This window comes from Diabrotica undecimpunctata, chromosome 8 (assembly GCF_040954645.1).
Source record: "Diabrotica undecimpunctata isolate CICGRU chromosome 8, icDiaUnde3, whole genome shotgun sequence".
NCBI classification, from domain to species: Eukaryota; Metazoa; Arthropoda; class Insecta; order Coleoptera; family Chrysomelidae; genus Diabrotica; species Diabrotica undecimpunctata.
In genome coordinates this window covers 10673751-10693699 of record NC_092810.1, presented here as the reverse complement: position 1 = coordinate 10693699, position 19949 = coordinate 10673751, and the positions used below count along the sequence as shown (strand labels likewise).

General features: G+C 33.2%; 1 protein-coding gene across 2 annotated transcripts in view; it reads right to left on the bottom strand.

Annotated features, from left to right (window-relative positions):
- Window positions 1-19949, bottom strand: part of Chsy (Chondroitin sulfate synthase) — a 141891-nt gene that overhangs the window by 15607 nt on the left and 106335 nt on the right. For both annotated transcript variants that reach the window (XM_072539663.1, XM_072539664.1), the window contains exon 4: window positions 14956-15096. In XM_072539663.1, coding sequence (XP_072395764.1) covers window positions 14956-15096 — 141 coding nt within the window. The remainder of the gene's footprint in view (window positions 1-14955; window positions 15097-19949) is intronic.

Sequence of the window (19949 nt, the reverse complement as noted above, 5' to 3'; positions counted from 1 at the left end):
ATGTCTGTGGATGCTCATATTGATGTGATTTTCACGGTAACCGTTTTGGGCGAGGACTTGTTTTAAACTAGAGAGCTCAGCTGGTCTACTTGCACCATCGCAAAGGCGTATTGATCTGGAGACAAGTGTATTAATGACTGAATTAATCTGTGAAGGTGGATGATGAGAGTAACGATTGGTATGGGTGAGTTTTCAATAAACAGAGATTGGTTTTTCTTTATGATAACGTCGAGAATCGGTAAGGATAAATCAGTTTCCACCTGCATCGTGAACTGGATACTAGGATGTATACCATTCAGATAGGTTTGAAAAGACACCAAAGCATCCCTGCCATAGGGTAAATGACGAATGTACCGTCAACATATCGTAGCCAACATGTGGGTTTGAACATTGAGCCACATGTTCTACAATAAAATATATTTCTTCGTATTGTACCTCAAAACCATGCCTCAGTGCTAAAAAGCAAGCCCGAATCCTCCCTTGAGATTTTGTGTCTCTCTGGCCAACTAAATTTGTTCCTCTGAGCTAAGCGAACCCCTATTATTATATTAAGTTACCGTCACTACTAACTTTTCTTTAATTCCAACAACAAGAATCCTCAAGGCTTGTGGCTAATTGGCAGTATCCCCTTATCTTCGGGTGGCATCCTGTGTACAAGATAGTAGAGTAAAATTCTTATTTTTCTCGAGATTCAATTAGAAATAAAATAGCATTTATATAGTTTGTATGTAACTAAGGATCGCGTGTCACGCGATATTAAGAAAAATGTGTCATGGTTTAAATTCTCTTGTTTTGTAATTGAAAATAAATTGTTGGTTTTATTTTTTAATCGTAGTAGACCGAATGAGACAAAAAACTATACAGATTATTTCGAAACAACTTCAAATATTTTTGTATGTTAATGATATATATCAGAGTTATTAAATATTATGCCAAATAAGTTAAAACAGTACATAAAAAACTTAAGTTAAAATATAGAAGATCCCAAATCGGACGGATCTCATTGCAAACAATTGTTGAAGTACCTAGTAGATCCACAGATTTATTGTGATATGTATGTCTCGACTGCCTACATTATTTTCTCTGAGCAGTTCTACAAGTTTCTGATATCTTAGTCGTCATTTATTCTTATTATGTATATCTTCTTCAGTGAGGTGTCTTGTTTCCATTGATTTCATCCATCTATCGCATATGTGCGTACCAGAGTAATATTCGTTTTTCTATTTTGCGTTTTTTAGTATCTCTTTCACATTCATTATTCTCCGTTCATAAATTGTTGAGCACGAAATGTGCCTCAAACTCATAAAACGGTCGTAAACCATAGGCGTTCCTGAGGTGTTTATTCATTAAATAATACATAATATAATATTTTTTAATACTGTTATATATAATATTAATAATATTTTAATACTAATATATTTAGCAAAAAAACAATTAAAACTTTCACGGCTAATGTTATGTAATTATATTATATTAATAAAAATAAGAATTTAACCATTAACAATTTTGTAAATAAGAATACCTTATCTTATCTCTTTGGATATTTCAATACTAATCTTCGCGTTTAATCACTTTACTAGAAAACCCGGAATTCATATCCGAAGGTACTATTCGTTGCAAGATAATTAGGATGGAATTCCCCAGATTTTTAATAATATAATGGGTATGCTTTGGCCACGTGCCTCGTTTGTTCAGTTTATATTCGAAACTTAACTTAAAAGGGTGAAGTTATTACGAACGAAAACAATCTTTTTGTTTAGTACGTTTTTGATCGCATGTAATTTACGGCTCGTCGGTGTGTCCGCGTCTACGGCAGTAATTAGCGTCTCAAATATTTCTTTTGCGAATTATATGCAGTGCGTGAGTGATTTTTTATTCCATATACCTACGAACATATACGTACCTTTCGCTCGTGCTCGTTTTGTTGGATTGTTTGTGATGGCTTCATCATCAACATCATCAAGTTTTACACCGGTACTGTTGCGTACAGTCAGTAAGTCTGTCTATTCACCAAGAGAGAAGACTATTGTCCTGAATGTTCACGATGCTCTAGTTTCTCAGAATCCCACAAACACTGTTCGCAACATAGTCGAAAGTTGTGCCAACATGACTGGCGTAGGAGAGTCAACTATATATAGGTTCCTATCAGAAAGAAAAAAACACGGTATAGCTAACCCAAACACAAACGAACACTTAAAGAGAGGGAAAAAGCCTATTGAAATTGATGAATTTGCCAAAAATGGTATTCGAAGGAAAATTCATGGATTTTTTTTCAAAAAGAAATACCAAACCTAAACAAAATTTTACAAGAAGTTAGAGACGACCCGGATTTGCCTCATATCGGACGAACTAAATTGTGGCAAGTTTTAAAAGAATTAAATTTCCGGTGGGAGAAATCAGACCGAAAATCACTTTTGATTGACCGGGAGGAGATAATATGTTGGAGAAGAAATTATCTAAGATCCATACGAAAATTCCGGGCTGAAGGAAGGCCCATCTTCTACCAGGATGAAACGTGGGTAAACTCAGGTCATACTCTAAAAAAAATTTGGTCAGATAAAAATATATTAAGCTCCAGGCAAGCCTTTATGGAAGGTTGGTCTACTGGTATCTCCCCACCTTCTGGTAAAGGCAGTAGATTAATAATTTCTCACATTGGCAGTGAAAAAGGATTTGTTAAGCATGGTTTGTTGGAATTTCAGTCCAAAAGCACAAAAGACTATCACGAGGAGATGACAGCTGATGTTTTCGAAGAGTATTTTGAGCAGATGATTGAACACATACCACCAAATTCAATTATAGTATTAGATAATGCACCTTATCATTCACGACTAGTAGAAAGACTTCCAACGACTGCGTGGAAGAAACAGGATATTCTTGACTGGCTGCGGAATAAGTTTCTGCCTTACGAAGATGGAATGGTAAAAGCAAAACTTCTAAAAATTGCCCGGCAACACAAATCTAAGTTCAAGGAATACGTAGTTGACAAAATGGCGGAAAGGCGAAACATTACAGTCCTTAGACTTCCACCCTACCACTGCGAAATAAATCCAATTGAACTCATTTGGGCACAAATGAAAAGTTATGTGGCTAGAAAAAATACGTTATATAAAATACAGGCTGTACGTGAATTGTTATACGAGTCTTTACAACATATTACAGAACAAAACTGGAAAGATGCAGTAAGGCATGTAATAGAAGAAGAACAAAAAACGTGGGATCTTGATAACATAATTGATGCGACCGTAGAGACACAACCGCTAATTATTAACCCTCAAGATGACTCGGATTCCGAAGTTGATCCTATTTATTTTGAATTTGAATAGTTTTCTAATCGTAATTATATAAGGTAAGTAATAATAGTTGTAAAGTTTCTTTTGCATGCAATATTTTCAATTAAAAATTATACTATATTTTCTCTTTTATTTTCACCCCTGTTACATAACATATTAAAATAAACATTGTAAAAGTGTTCAGGGACTTTCTGCCCTGAGTAATAATGTAATCTTTCCTTCTGCGTTTAAATTTTTCAAAAATATTTATTAGTTTTCTCCGGATTCGAAAATAATGGATACATTTAAAACACATTGGAAATTTTGCCAGGCGACATTTGGCGCCTTTTTCCTTAATTAAATAAATGTATCTTTTACAAATGGCAAGAAAGTTTTATTAAAAAATACAATTTACATAAGTACAATTAAAAAAATATATTTATTTAGTTCAAATAAATGTTTCAATCATATACTCTACGACACTGGTCGTTCATCTCTAACCAATCAAAATACCCCCGTAATAGGATTATAAGGTATTGTATTCCTTCAGATATAAGGTGGGTTAGTCGAAAACGTCTTAAACCGTCAGTTTTAGGTTGGTTTTTACTATTATATCGTATTACCTATCCTCTCTGTATTTCAGTTTTCTAATTAGGGTTAAACTTGTAGTCAGCTATCAACAAATTGTGAACCGACTGTAGTTTTCTAATTCATTCATTTCGCACTTTGTCCATTAGCGTTAATCTGCAGCTTTTTCTCCAAAACATCATTTTCATAGCATTGATTTGGTTTTCCATTCTTCTATTTGTCACCCACGTTGCTGGGCCATAAAGTGAGCAGCTTTCCACAATTAGCTCCTGCGCTAAAACAAAGCACGCTATTCGCGGAAAACGCGATTGGTATGATTGGTAAAGCGTATTGGTGGAGGTGAAAGCAGGCAGTCGTTTTGTTGTGCCTTTTGAAAAACACGTTGTAAGTACCGTCATTTTGCATAAATCTTTCTCATTTTGATTTTAAATCATTTTATCGTCTTTATTATTTCTTTAAAACATTTTGCTATAATTTTTTTCTGCTACAATATTTTTATTTGAAATCATTTTATCGTATTTATTTCCTTTATATTAAATCATTTTATTGTTTCTATTCAAATTAATTCGGACTGTGGATGGTTATTAAAAAAGGAATTCTTTTCAGGTGTTTTGCACGAGATACCGGCATCCACATAACGGGTCCCTAGGTCCCCTAGATAAGCGTTTACGTTTGATAATATATGTGGTTGGACCACTGGGCAACATATATCTTGGTCCACTGGGCAACATCTTCCTTGTTGTTCTACTCTTCTTTCCATTGATCTTTCCCTTTCTTCTTTTTTTTATAGCTGTTGTCAAATGCTCTCTTCTCTCATAGAGATGTATCTTTTCTACTGCTAATACATGCAGAGGAACACAACCCGTGATAGTCCACAAGGCTACCGCAGATACAGTCCTGTAGGCGCATGCTACTCGGAACAGAATCGTTTTGTCTACTTTTGTCATAAGCCTAATATTAGGTATCTGTATCTAAATATAATGAAAAATATTATTAATTATTGTGTATTAATTATTGTGTATATATACAATAATTATTATATTCTACATATTTAAAGTGGTAATTTAATTATTCAATTAGCGTTTTGGATTTTATGTATTGTGTGTGAAAGACAAGTTACAAGAGCCTGAATTAATGGAAACCATCATCACTTGCGATGAAACCTGGATATTCAAATACGATGTTGAAACTAAGCGACAATCCATGCACTGGAAAACTCCTGCATCGTCAAGAATGAAAAAAGCAAGGATGTCGAAATCTAAATTTAAAGCCATGCTAATCATTATTTTCGACATTAACGGCATCTTGATGACTGAATGGCTTCCAGAGGTTTAAACTGTAAACCAAACTTACTATTTGAAAGTTTTGGCAACGCTGCGAGAGCGAGTTCGTAAGAAATGGCTGGAGTTGTGGAAAAACAAGCCGTGGATCTTGCACCAGGACAACGCACCTGCCCATAACGCGCTGTCTCTGAAGCGTTATTTAGCCGCTAGAGGCATTCCAGTGCTCGAACACAGTGCTTCCGAAGATCAAGTCTGCCTTAAAAGGCAACCTGCGAATATATTGAAGGAGAGCATTCGATTGTAAAACTCTTTTTCATAAGCAGTCTCGTTATTTAATAGCCAGGCCTCGTATATGTGACGAGCAATGCCCGAAATTGGACAATTCTAGCATTATACGGAAAATATTGTGCACTACTAGCATTGTACACCTTTACTGTACAATCTCCGAAATAGACATAATCGTCGGACTTTGTATAAAAGAATTGCTGTGCAATGTTCGAATTTCAATAAGTAGCGATGCGTCAAAGTTCGGGAGAATACCACAGATATCGGTTTATATCGATTTTTACGATTATTCCTCATTAATTATTAAAGACAAACAAACATCAATGGTGTTATAAATATATAAATCCATAATTAATCAGGGTTTCTGGCTTCTGGATTAAAGGATTAACTTATTTTAAATTATCATACCCATCTCTAGAAAATCTTAAATGTTTCACTAACATTATTACTTTATTGTAGAACAATTTCTTCTAATTATTTAAATTTTAACTTGAGACAGCATTGTATTACATTGTGGATTCGAAAAAGAACCACTCTATATAAATATATACACAGAACATATAAAAATATTAAATAATTAACAAGAAATTCATCAAATAATTCGATTTTTGATTTGGTGTGTCTCTTGAATGTTGATCATTTCGAAAATTGTACAGTTTTGGGAGTACAATTAGAAGTGGACAATAATTTCCGTACAATGCTGGGATTGTCCAACATGTAACATACGTACGGTTGTGCATAACTTTTAGGAGTAATTTTTAATGAAAGTCGAAGTTATCCAGTCATCCGATATTTCACCAATTTCATAAACAAAGCGTACAAATATTATTTTCATTAAGACTTTTAGTAGTTCCATAGACATCTGGTCTGGACCCGTTTTTCATGTTTTTCAATGCATAAATCCCTTCTTCATTTGTTATATTTAACCAGTTATCTGTTTCTTCTGTTCTTGTTGTCCTGACCCTTTCGTCTTGAAAGAGTTATTTTATATATACCTACTTCTTAAGTTTTAAGTTTTGTCCGCGTGTCTATAATGATAAGCTATATCGTTAATAACAATTTGCGTATTTTTTCATTCATTTTTATTTCTCTAGGACCTTTTATACAATTTAATACTTCATTTTTAACAAACACGTTCCCTTTCATAACAGTTCTGCTTGCCTGCCTTACATTAAGATTGAATTCTTATATAATTTGCGTATAACAGGTCAATGTCGTTTCATATAAATTAGTGTTAATATCTTTTCAATATTTGTCATGATAGTTCGTTATAGAACTATTATTAAAATGGTTCCACATCTAATTGAACCATAAAAAAATATACAATTGCTCTAGTTTATCGAGTACTAATTAAAAATAGGACGCAAAAATAGAATTCAAGCATTTTTAACATTATTATTAAATAATTAAAGACTTGATTAGAATACAAAGATTGCAATGGGTCGGACATGTAATAAGAATGGGAGAGGATAGGCTACCAAAAAGAGAACTGAATGCGAGAATGCAGGGAAAGAGACCGGTTGGAAAGCCACGAAACCGTTGGGAAGACACAGTAAACAGCGACGTACAAGCCCTTTTAGGAGTCAGTGTATGGAGAAGATCAGCCACAATTTGGGCTGTACTGCCGCAGAAGAATAAGAAGATTATGCTTAGAAATCCACGAACTCTACTCATTACATTGATAATACCATTGTTAATCAGGTTTACATTTGTAGATTACTATTTTATTCCATCATAATATTAGTAACAACCTATTCTTTGAGGAATGCTAAAAATATTAGATTCTTGTTATAATATGTAGGTTATTGAAACTAAATATATATGAAAATAATTATAAAATCAATGTCAGTTTACCAAAACTTATGTTGCTTGATTAAATAAAGATTTTATTTTAAGTCTTGATTACGAACATAAATCTAGTTTATCGCAACATTACTTTATATCTCATAAAACAAATCATAATTTTTAGTACAGCTGGAAATAAACGATAACATTGCAGCATGCAAAGTATACAGTAAAATTAATTTAGTTTATATCAAAAATTCCGGGGATTCCCAATTGTACAGAAGAAAAGCAAAACCAGCAAGTAGATATGAAAATGTATAATCAATATGATCCGAAAAAATCAACAAAAAAAGATCTACGGTTCTACCAAAATGTCATACACTGCTGGGAAAAAATACTCGGACATTTGAATTACTGGTGATTACTTGCTTATATAGAGTATTTTTTGGTCAAAGAACCGCTGTGTATAACGTTTATTATGCCTTTTTCAAACTAGATTTCGCACATCTAGTGATCTTCAATTGCTACCATCTTTGCTACAAATCTTTGCTACCATCCTGTGTCAATAGTTTTAAACATGCTGCATTAAGATCAATAGTAATATTGGCTGGCATCGATTTACAAAAGCAAAAAGATAATTAAATAAAGACAGTTAGAATAAGGAAGAGAAGCTTCAAAGTAAGCTAATAGAATTATCTTCGACATCTAAGAGAAAGATACAAATCCCGAACAAGTTTTTATAGAAACCAAGGAGGGATAATTGTCAAAACAACAGAAGTAAAATTAGTTTGAAAAACCCATTTCCACGCTCTGCTAGGAACACAAGAAAACGGCCATTTTTTCTGTGCGCATATCCGAGTATATGGCAAAATTGTCATTTGGAAACATTTGTGAAAAATATTCCTTTTTTCAATATTTCTCTGGTTTTTAATTCATCTGCATATGTGTTTCGTTATTGATGTGAAATTTCATGGTTCTTACTGCAAGAGAACAGTAACACGGAAGAGAATAATTACGTGTTGCACTATACCCACACCTTTTTCCTCTTTTGAGATGATTATATGTATAATTTTGCGATTTCTTTCCTTCAATTATTCATTATATATCATTCAAACTATTTACTTTTATCTAGTAATTCTATATCCGCCATAAGTACGTGCAGACGACATTTTTGTTGATGATTATTTTCATTGCCAATCTGTTATCTACTAGTCCTTGGTTGCTTTAAAAAGATAGATAAATACGACCAAGGAATGCAAATAAATGCATTGCCGCTCCATTCAAACTTATTAGAATAGCTAAACAAATAAGTTTATTACGTATGGTTTAATATAGAACAAATATCGTTAACCTACTTTGTATGCTGATTTAATTTAATATCTAGAATTTAGGTATTACGACTTTGCAAATATTTAGACATACTATGTGTCAGCGATAAGAATTAATAGGTATTCTTCAGCGAAAATTTACAGGTGAATCATTTGTTTATGATCGTGGAAATCACAAATCATACAGCAAACAAAAAAGTTACAAAAATTTGAAAAATTGGGAATAAATACTCTAATGAACAACAAAAATTAAAAAGGGAACACAAAGCACGGGAGAAATGAATAGATAAAAATGAAAAAGAGACAGAAGAAGGGGCTTACAAACATAAGAACAGATAAACATTGAGAGACCATTTATTAGCATTTTTTTAAGCACTTCTCTCTATTCGGATTGCCGAATATAGGCCTCTCCTAATTCTCGCCATTCATCTCTGTTGTTTGTAAGACATTGGCCCTGCAGTTCTTTTAATATCGTCTCTCCAGCGCATTTGCGGTCTTCCTCGTGGTCTTTTGGCTTCATATGGCCGCCAATTCCCGATTTCTTTATTCCATCGGTCATCCTTAAGACGTTCGTTATGTCCAGCCCATTTCCATTTCAGTTTAGCTGCCTGTTTGACAGCATTTTTTAATTTTGTTTTATTACGAATGTCTTCATTGGTTTTATGGTCTTTGGAATTCCTATCGAGGAATTCCAGGCAACAATTGTTGCCTTTACAATTTTTTATTATCGAGTTTTTAAACTTAGATACAATACTTTCAAAATACTAAAGGTATATTTATATAAAAGTTTAATGAACCATAAATACAAAATTCACACATTTAAATTTAGGTATCATTATTTATATTGGCTTCATATATTTCGTTTTTACGTAAAACGAATAATTGATAAGTGGAATGTAAACATTTATTTTATTTTAATCCATTCACTGCCAAATATCTTAATTGTTTAATCAAGGTATGAACTATACAGCTGTGTTTAATAAGTTGTGAAAGTTTATTGTATCTTTTTACCACAATGACATTCTTGAGCATTGAGTCATAAATAATATTTTTAATAGATTATAAATTAAGCTTACATATGAAAATGCACGAATTTTTTTTCGATTCGAGATAGATGGTGTTGTAATTACAGAAAAACAAATACAGACCAGAAGTTTGCAAACTAATTTTGATGGTAATGAATAAAATATTTGCAGAATCCGAATCAGCAATAAAAAATGCGGGTTTCTATATAAAATTTCAAAGTTTACCCCCGTTCAAACCCCAAGGAGTAGACGTAGGGGTCGTGTTTGGTATCATTCAATCTTCTTCTTCTTTTGGTGCCTATCCTCTGTGAATGTTGGCAATCACGTTGGTCCATACAACTTTGTTGACAGCTGCTCTAAATACATGTATGGTAGTCATTCCTGCCCACTGTCTGATGTTCTTCAACCACGATGTCCTTCTGCGCCCTTGAGATCTTTTGCCTTCTATCTTGCCTTGTAAAATTAGTTGAATTAGTTGATACTTCTCATTGCGCATCACATGCCCTAAGTATGTCATCTTTCTGATTTTCACGACACGCATAATTTCCAGATCTTTATTCATACGTTGGATCACGGTGTTGTTTGTAACATGATGGATATAGGAATTTCTGAGCATGCGGCGGTAGCACCACATTTCGAAGGCTTCTAATCGTTTGGATGTTGCCTCCGTCAAGGTCTAGGCTTCGACTCCATATAAAAGGGTAGAAAATACATAGCATCTCAAGACTCGTGTTCTTATATCAATGTTCAGGTGCATATTACATAAAATCTTCCTGTGGCGATTGAAGACAGCTCTCACCTTTTCTATACGACATCTTATTTCCTGTGAGTGGTCCCATTCCTTATTTAGGCTCCATCCAAGGTATGTAATTTTGTCGATTATTTTCAAGGGTTCATTATTAGCTGTGAATTGATGCTGTATTACGTCGTTTTTACTTACTACAACAATTTTGGTCTTCTTACAGTTTAATTTCATGCCGTATCTGTCACAGGCTTCCACTACACGGTCTATTAATGTTTGCAGATCCTCCGCATTATCAGCAATCAAAACCGTATCGTCCGCATATCTTAAATTGTTTAGCTTCTCTTAAACCATCAATAGCTTCCCTGAATAGCATTTCCGAGTAAGTATTGAACAAGTTCGGTGATAAAATGCAGCCCTGACGTACTCCCCGTTTTGTCGTGAATTCTTGTGAGGTTTCGTTGTCTACTCGTACAGTTGCCCTTTGCTGTAAGTATACATTTTTAATTAGGCGTAAATCTTTGTCATCAATACTAGATTCTTTCAGTATCTGAAATAATTTTTGATGTTGCACCTTGTCAAATGCTTTTTCAAAGTCTATAAAGCATGCGTAGACTTCGTAATTTACGTCTCGAGCTCTTTGTATCAATACTTGTATGGAAAATAGAGCCTCTCGCGTTCCCAGTCTGCTTCTAAACCCAAACTAACACTGCTAATGTTTTCTGCAAGTTTTCTATATATGCGAGAGTGAATAACAGAAAGAAGGATTTTGAATGCATGGCTCATTAAGCTTATAATTCTGTAATCAGAGCATCGGTGGCATTTGGCTTTTTCGAGAGAGGGATGAAGGGGGAAACTAGCCAATCTGTAGGAAATTCTGCAGTTTCATAGATATTGTTCAGTAGACTCGTTAGGAGTTTGAGTTGGTTGTTTTCAAATAGTTTCAATATTTCAGCTGTATGTTATCGGGTCCAGGTGCTTTGTTGGTTTTTAGTCTTTTTTATTGCATATGTTACTTTACTGAGCGTTATTTCTGGTTCTGAACATCCAAAAACACTGACTTCTGTCTCTTGCTCTTCCTTGAATAATTCTTCCATGTATTGCCTCCATCTCTCAAGTATTCTCTCATTTTCGTAGAGCAGATTGTTGTGCTCGTCTAGTATTAAGTTATGACTTCGTGATCCGTTTCATCCCGTTAAGTTTTTGATCTTTTATGTAGGTTAAAAATGTCATACTTCTGTTCTAGGGATTCTATATCTATGCATTGATCTTGTAGCCATGATTCTCTTGCTTCTTTAATCTTTTTCTTAATGATTTTGTTTATTTCTTTGTACCTTTCCTCATTCTTATTTCTGTGTTTTCTTCGTTCTTCCATTAGCTCTAACATTTCTTATCTCATCCATGGCTGTTTCTTTATATTGTTTTCTGGTGCAAGTTTTTTATCTACCACTGAATTACAGATATTTTTGATTTTATTCCACATATCATTCAATAGATTTTGAAAAAATTAAAATGTAAAAAATTTTTATTGGAAACTTTGGACTGGGCACCCGTAACGAGAGAGGAGACAGATTGGCTCAATTCTGCCAAGAGACCGATTTTATTGTCGCGAATACTTATTATGATCTGCCGCCCAGGAGACTCTATACATGGAAATCTCCAGCAGACTCACAGACAAATCTCCAGAAACCAAATTGACTACCTTCTCATCTACAAACAATACCGAAATTCCATAAAATCAATAAAATCATATCCCGGAGCTGATGTGAGATCAGATCACAACCCAGTTGTAGGAAGGTTTTGAATTAATCTAAAAAAGCTTGTGGCTAAAACTAAAGTAGAGAGAATACAAGTATCCCGTTTGAAAGATCCATCAACAAAAGAGCAGTCACACTAAAAATTAAAGAAGAGCTCACCAAAATAGAAATTACTCCTACTGAAGATGCGAACAGGAAATGGCATATATTAAAAGATGCTCTTATACGCACATGTGAGACAACACTAACACCTAAGCTGATCAAGAACAAAAATGAATTGATGACCGATGAGATTCTGGATCTCATGGAAGCAAGAAGATTCTGTAAAACCAAAGACAAAACATGTATAATATTATACACGCAGAAATAAGGAGAAAGATCAGAGATGCAAAGGAAAGATGGTATAGTGACAGATGCGAAGAGATTGAACAGTTGGTAGAGAAACATGATAACTTAAACCTTCATAAAAAAATTATACACCGGAGAATACACAACAAACTTGAGCAGGACATAAGTGACACATAATTTGGATTTAGAAATGCCATGGGAACGAGGGAAGCCCTGTTCTCTGTGAATGTACTTGTACAAAGGTGCATGGATGTTAATCAGCCAGTATATATGTGTTTCTTGGATTACAATAAAGCCTTCGATAAGGTCAGACATAATCGTCTTATCGAATTACTTGAAAAGAAAAACTTAGATATGAGAGACATCAGGATCATTAGCGCTATCTATTATAATCAGATCGCTGTGGTAAGAGAGAACAACGTCTTCTCAAATGAAATACCGATTGAGAGAGGCATCAGGCAGGGCTGTTACCTGTTTTCTACTTTGTTCAATTTGTATTCAGAGAAAATAATCCAGTAAGCAATAGAAAAACTAACTATGGGAATAAAAGTAAATGGCCGACCAATCAATAATATACGGTTTGCCGACGACACTATTTTATTAGCGGAATGTCTTGAGGATTTACAACAAATGGTTGACCGAGTGGTAGAAGTCAGTGAAGAAAACGGACTGTTCCTAAACACAAAAAAGACACAATTTATGGTAATTACAAAAGCCCAACAGCGCCAAGAAAACATAACAATACATGGAGAACAAATTAAAAAGTTGAAAAATATAAATATCTGGGTACAATAATTAACGAAAATAATGAGTACACAGAAGAGATTAAGGCAAGAATAGGACAGGCAAGAAATTCTTTCAACAAACTGAAAAAAGTACTCTGCAGCAGGGACATTTCAATTTCTTTAAAGATAAGACTTCTGAGATGCTACGTCTGCTCCGTATTCTTTTATGGGTTGAGGGCTTGGACTTTAAAGAAAGATGTTTCGGAAAGATTGGAAGCCTTCGAGTTATGGGCCTACAGAAGGATATTCAGAATAAGTTGGGTGGATAGAGTCACGAATGTCGAGGTGTTAAGCAGAATGGGAAAAGATAAAGAGGTTTTAAATGCAAATAAAGTCAGAAAACTGCAATATCTGGGACATGTCATGAGGGGCGAGCGTTATAAGTTGCTGCAATTAATAATACAAGGAAGAGTACAGGGTAGAAGGAGTCGTGGAAGAAGACGCATCTCATGGTTGAATAATTTGAGAGCTTGGTTTAACTGCACTTCTGCTGACCTCTTTAGAGCAGTGGCGTCGAAAGTGCGAATTGCCATGATGGTTGCCAACCTTCTTAGAGGAGATGGCACGTGAAGAAGAAGAAGTTAAATATTAACAGCATAAACATAAATTGTCCTGTAAGCATCAAAACGACAAAAACGTTATGACCAAATCTATTCAAAATACATTTCAATACCAAAATATTAAATCTGGTCCAAGCCTGTATTAGTTGCGAACGACGTCAAGTAGCAATTTTTCCAGCATACTAGAGATGGTTATTTCGTTTAGTTTTTGAATATTCTCGGAAAATCATTACATGGATAACCGTTTAAATTATGCATTAATTTAATTATTGTGATTATTTTTTCACTATATATTCAGTGATTACAATAATTTATATGTATGCACTAAAAACTAATAATCGAGAAAAGAGAAAAATTGATAAAGTGATCTTAATAATATACTGTTACTATCGGAACGAGTAGATAAATTTTGAACATCTTTAACAATTAAAATACAATTTTATCGTTGTTTACACGCCCTGCATCGCTTATTGAAATTTAATTTAATATCTTTTAAAGCAGATATAACTTTGGTACAGCTAAAAACACTGAAACTAACGTTATGGGATTGTATTGCTTTAATTATCTTTTACAGCTACTCCTTCTGTTCGGGAATCCTTCTTTCTTTATTTTATATTGAATATTATTATAATATTTAATTTATTTCGGGTAGAATAAGTTTTAGATCTTTAATAATTATATTTCCTTGAAATGATGCAGAATAACCTTATGTGCTTATTGGTCGCATTTCATTCAAAAGCGCGATATAATATGATTTTACTTCCACGCACACAATTGCTCATATATCCAAATGGACATGCTCCAATGAGTAGATTTTAACCGACAAGGTACGACTTCGCTTCCAACCTTTAACGAAAAAGGTTGAGAATTCAGGACATTACGTATCTGGCGGTACCGTCTCGCGTCCAACAGGAATTTCATGGAAGGAATCCATTGAAGTGATTGATGAATTGAGTAATCACATTTGGTTCTGCATAGTTAACCAAATCCTAAAGAACACCAATTTAAGGTAAGCGATTTTGTGCATAACTTGTAGAACCATATTATTTGAAATTCAATCTTAAATTTACCAATTCGTTTTCATATTTCTTACAATTACTATTCACCTTGTATTGCTGAAAACATATTACATTCGCATACCTAATGGGAATAAATGTTTTTATTTACCAAAGTATAAAAAAATAAATAAAATCTAACCTTAACGTATTTATGAAGCCGGTACATCAATTGAGGCTGCTTTACTGGATGTAGAGTTATCGCCCTATGAACCTCCTTTTGCTTCAAATCGCCACTAAAAGCTTTTTCGCCGCTTTGGTTGTGGTAGAGAATTACTTGCATCTGTAAACAATAAAATAAGTTGAAACTTATTTGTTGAATGTTATTATTCTTTAAATTCAATACAAAATAAATTGTTAATTTAATACATAAAAATATTGCAAAATTGTTAGATTCCAGCTAAACGGAGTTTCTTTGAGCTGAAGCGAGTGAAAGTAGTAAATAAATTAATTAATATAAAGAGATTTATGCTGGATTGTACAAACCCGATATAATATATTACCCGATGACCAATTTTGATTAGACAATCTTTTTGGTGAATAAAAGTAGTTTCCCAAAAAATGTAAGGAAATGTCAAAACAATATGAACACGTGCATCAGGTTTATTTCCATTTAACTGGACTTCCATCTATTGCGGATTCACGGGCGTACCCAGCTGTTAGTATCGGCGGTAAAATAAAATGTACCCGTCTTTTCACGTCAAATTATGTTGCGGTTACGTACTTATCTGTAAGATAAATGTAAAATTTACACACCAATATTTAATTAATTGTCAAAGAAATCACAATAATGTTTTAATATCTCTTTTGATTATACAATTTGTGGTGGCAGGAATAAATTAAATTATGTAAAGAAAAATTTAATAACGAATAAAAAAATAATACATGTTTAATGATTCTTCTCAGGCTTTCCATACCACTAAAATATTATATAAGGTTAGCTCAAACATCTTCAATTCCAAAAAGTTCAGTAATGTCTGCATTCAGCAATTCATCTTCAAAATTATCTTAATTTTGATCTCTCGCTAGGTTATACTCGTAGAATGTTGCTGTAGATTAGAACGGTTGAATCTTTTCAACCTTACAGCCACTTCCACTGGATGTAAAAAATAAATACATAAAAAAGCTCCTGGAAGGAATTGGGGGACTCCTTCTTCGAGCTGTGGGACAGTATGGCCTAAATAAAAAAATAACCTCTTATATAAAGGTACGTATTACCGAAATAAACTTTTGATTTTCTTTTTAAATATATCCACTACTTCGTCTGACTTCTGTCCTTTAATTTGCAAAGTTGATATTCAACTAGCTCACTTTCTTCTTGGAATTCCTCAATATCTTTGGAGAATTGTCTGCGAACATTGACATGACAATCTCTTAAAATTGTTCAGTAGCTATGTCTGCTTTATCGTTCCTTTAACCCTGCCTAAACAATATTCCAGATTTGCATGTTATACGAGGTTCCTTGATAGACTAATTTTTTTGTTATTTCATGTGACAACGGTCTAAATAACATCAGTTGGGTTGGTCTTCAGTATTGTATTAACTATGCCACAAAGGAGTTTTTTTGTAATTGTGGCTACGAGGTTTATCACATAACACAGAACTTAATATATGACTTGACATGAATGGAGAAACATTTTTTGAAGTTATACTTCTATACGCGCGCTCCACGTTGGAAATTTGTATGGGAGTGAATCTGTGAAATCATTACATATGTAAGATAATGAGTAAGAGAGAGACATAAGATATATTTTCTCTCTCTTTCTCTCTCGAATATAAAAATGTTCCTTTTGTATCTCAATAAATCACTGTATGACCAAGGACTGTCAATTTTGAAATAAGTTTCTGTCATGTCCTCGGTAGTATAGTAGTCAGTATCCCCACCTGTCACGCGGGAGACCGGGGTTCGATTCCCAGTCGGGGAGGACTTTTTTATTAATATGATTACATGGTAAATTAAACATATGCGTAAGTAGAAAATTTATGTATATTACTGTCGTTTTTAAATACTTATGAATACTGCATTTTAATTTGTATTGTATTATTATATTGAATTATGTTGCACTGTATTGTACTGTATTTTTTATGTATATTATTGTCATTTTTAAATACTTATGAATATTGCATTTTAATTTGTATTGTATTATTATATTAAATTATGTTGCAGTGTATTGTATTGTATTTCTATATTAATAACAAAATAAACAATGAATTTTACTGCAGAGTATGTGTAATAAAGATTTTTGCATTCAACTCCTTTCATACATATATGAAAATAAAAATATACATTTTCATCAAAATATTGATTCAATCCTTCATTTACTATACTCCTATTACAGGTCAAATGTTGTTTATTAATTGTTAGTAAGTTGTTAGTAATTCTATTTCTCTTTCTGCTATGTCTTACCTATAGCATTACATATGTAATGATTGTGCAGATTGACTCCCAAATAAATTTGTAACGGCGAATGCGTGTATAGAAGTGTAACTTCTACCGGCAGTCCCACTGGACTGCCACACCCGTTTTTTTTGTCGTAGCATCCTCTATTTCATTCAATAATTGTGCAAATGGTGGTAATATACGCGGAACTAACGACCAGCAACTGCTTAAGTGTTTCAGAACAGTTTTCAACAAAAGAAGACCTGGAAGTAAGTCAGTTAGCTGAACAAAGTAGAGAATAATAAAAATCTATGAGTTAGATGGCGAGGAAGAGTTTCTAGAAACAGGGGGTATGGCTCTAATGAAGGCTTTGGCTCATAACGAAGTGTAATGCCGCTGATGATGAGAAATTGCACCACTATGGTTTGTGTCGACTTTCCCATTAGGTACTCATGCTAAAAGGAGTGTAATGGCCTTTGTACAAGGATCAAAAATTTCACATCAAAATAAACTACAGAAATGGACTGACTATATAAATGAGTTATGTTCTGATAATATAAACAATTCACACAATATAAACAGTTCCACAAATAAAGAGTAAAACCGAGCCTGATATATTGAAAAAAGAAATAAAAAACGCAATAAAAAATGCTCAAAATGGAAAAGCAACGGGTCCCGATGAAATTACAACAACTGACATTACAATAGTATTACATTTATTTAACCCATATACAATACTGGTATTATTCCTCAATAATGGCTGTTATCCAGATTCATTCCAATACCAAAAAAAGGTAATGCAAAAGAATGTTTCCATCATCGACTAATCTCGTTAATGAGTGATTTGCTCAAGGTGTTTCTAAAAATCATTCACATGGATCCGCAGAAAAACTAATTGACATAACATTCAATAATCTTAATATTTACTTACAGGTTCTATCAAAAAATATTATTTATATTAGCGACTGTAAAAATACTAGATGAATGGAATACTGGAATGCAAGCTTCCACTGGGTGTACTGTAAATACAAAATTTATGTTAGGAATCCAAAGTTTATGATCAAACCGTCGTAATCGATGTTCTTATAAAGGCATTTATCAGAGTGAATTAATGTTCCACGGCGATAACTAAGTGGATCAAGCTGTACATTATATTATGTCTAAAAATCTGCGAAACTCATGATATATAAGTAGAGTCGAATAAAAAAGGTTTAGAAAACAGTTATGAAGCAGAAACTTTCCAAAATGTTTCTATACGATGTCTGTAAACGGCAAAGTAGTGAGAAGAACCTAGATATCTGATATTTTAAAGATAGCGTCACTAAACAACGAAAACCTGACGCAACTTAATAAACTTTCTTACGTTAAAATGAAAATCATCGAAACAGTTACTTGACAATCAGAAGAAAATACACGCAGGGTACATAAAAAAACGCTTAGAAACTTTCATTTTAAATAACTCTTCTATGTAAGGCCCAATTTTGATAATTCTTTGGACAGGTAGAAGAAAAATCATTCCAAATTAACTTACATCATTCAGATTTCTAATTAAATCTGAAATTATCTTTTTGTCTAAATTTAAGACACCTATAGTGTATTTTTATGTATGAGAGAGTAATAAAACAATAAATTATGTATGCAAATCCCTAAACTGTTGATACGGGTGACTCAATGAAAAACAGATATTTGTCAACAAGTTTACAGAAGTATATAGGAAAACAATTTTAAATTGAGTATGACCACCAGGTATAAAGGTTGGAGCAGAATAGAATACAATAGTTGTGAGGGTTACTAATCCCTAAATAAGGTTGCCAGTGTCGGAGTGATGGAGGTTAACAGGTACTAATGAATTTGCAAGAAATGTAAGATGTTTATTTTATTGGTTATATATAACCAATAAAAGTTTAATAAGTACCTACCTATTTGCAAAATAAAGTTTAATTCTTTAGATAAAATAAAACGTTTTATTTTATCTATTTGCAAAATAAAGTTTAATTCTTTGCCTATTTGCAAAATAAAGTTTAATTCTTTAGATAAAATAAAACGTTTTATTTTATCTGAAATGAGTGCATTCCACGAAGTAAGGGTTTCAACAATCAAACATTTAATTCTTTATTTCCAGGAATCTACGACAGTAATTGACTAGATAATTACCTTCTAAACTTATTCCACAGGAAATGTGATAGTGGGTTTTTCCATTTTGTATATATAAAGGTCGAAGTGGCGTATTCAAAATTCTTAACAGTTCACTAAAAGTAGGTACTTCAGTTGCAAGGTGCAGTTTATTGTGTATACTAGTGTTATGGATAATTTGGAAGTGCCGTGTAAACGCCGAAAAATTGGTCCTCTAACAGTTAATGAAAAAACATTAATATTTAATTGTTTTAAATCATTTACAGACAAACGTTTATGTGAAAGTGTTGATGAGACCGTTGAGTTAGTTAGCAGTACACTTGGTGTTGGGAAATCTACGATTTACAGAGTTATTAAAGAAGAGAAATGTGGTAGTTTTCAAATGCCACGTAATGCTCCAGGGAAACCAAAATTTCAAATAGAATATCATTTTAAAGAAGGACTTCGACGGAAAGTGCATGAATTCTTCTTTAGACAAGAATTTCCAACATTGGATAAAGTTCTTGTCTCAGTTCGAGATGATAAGGATTACCCAGAAATGAGTCGAAGTACGTTATGGAAACTTTTAAAAGAAATAGGCTTCCGCTGGACAAATAATCCCAGAAAGTCTATTTTATTAGAAA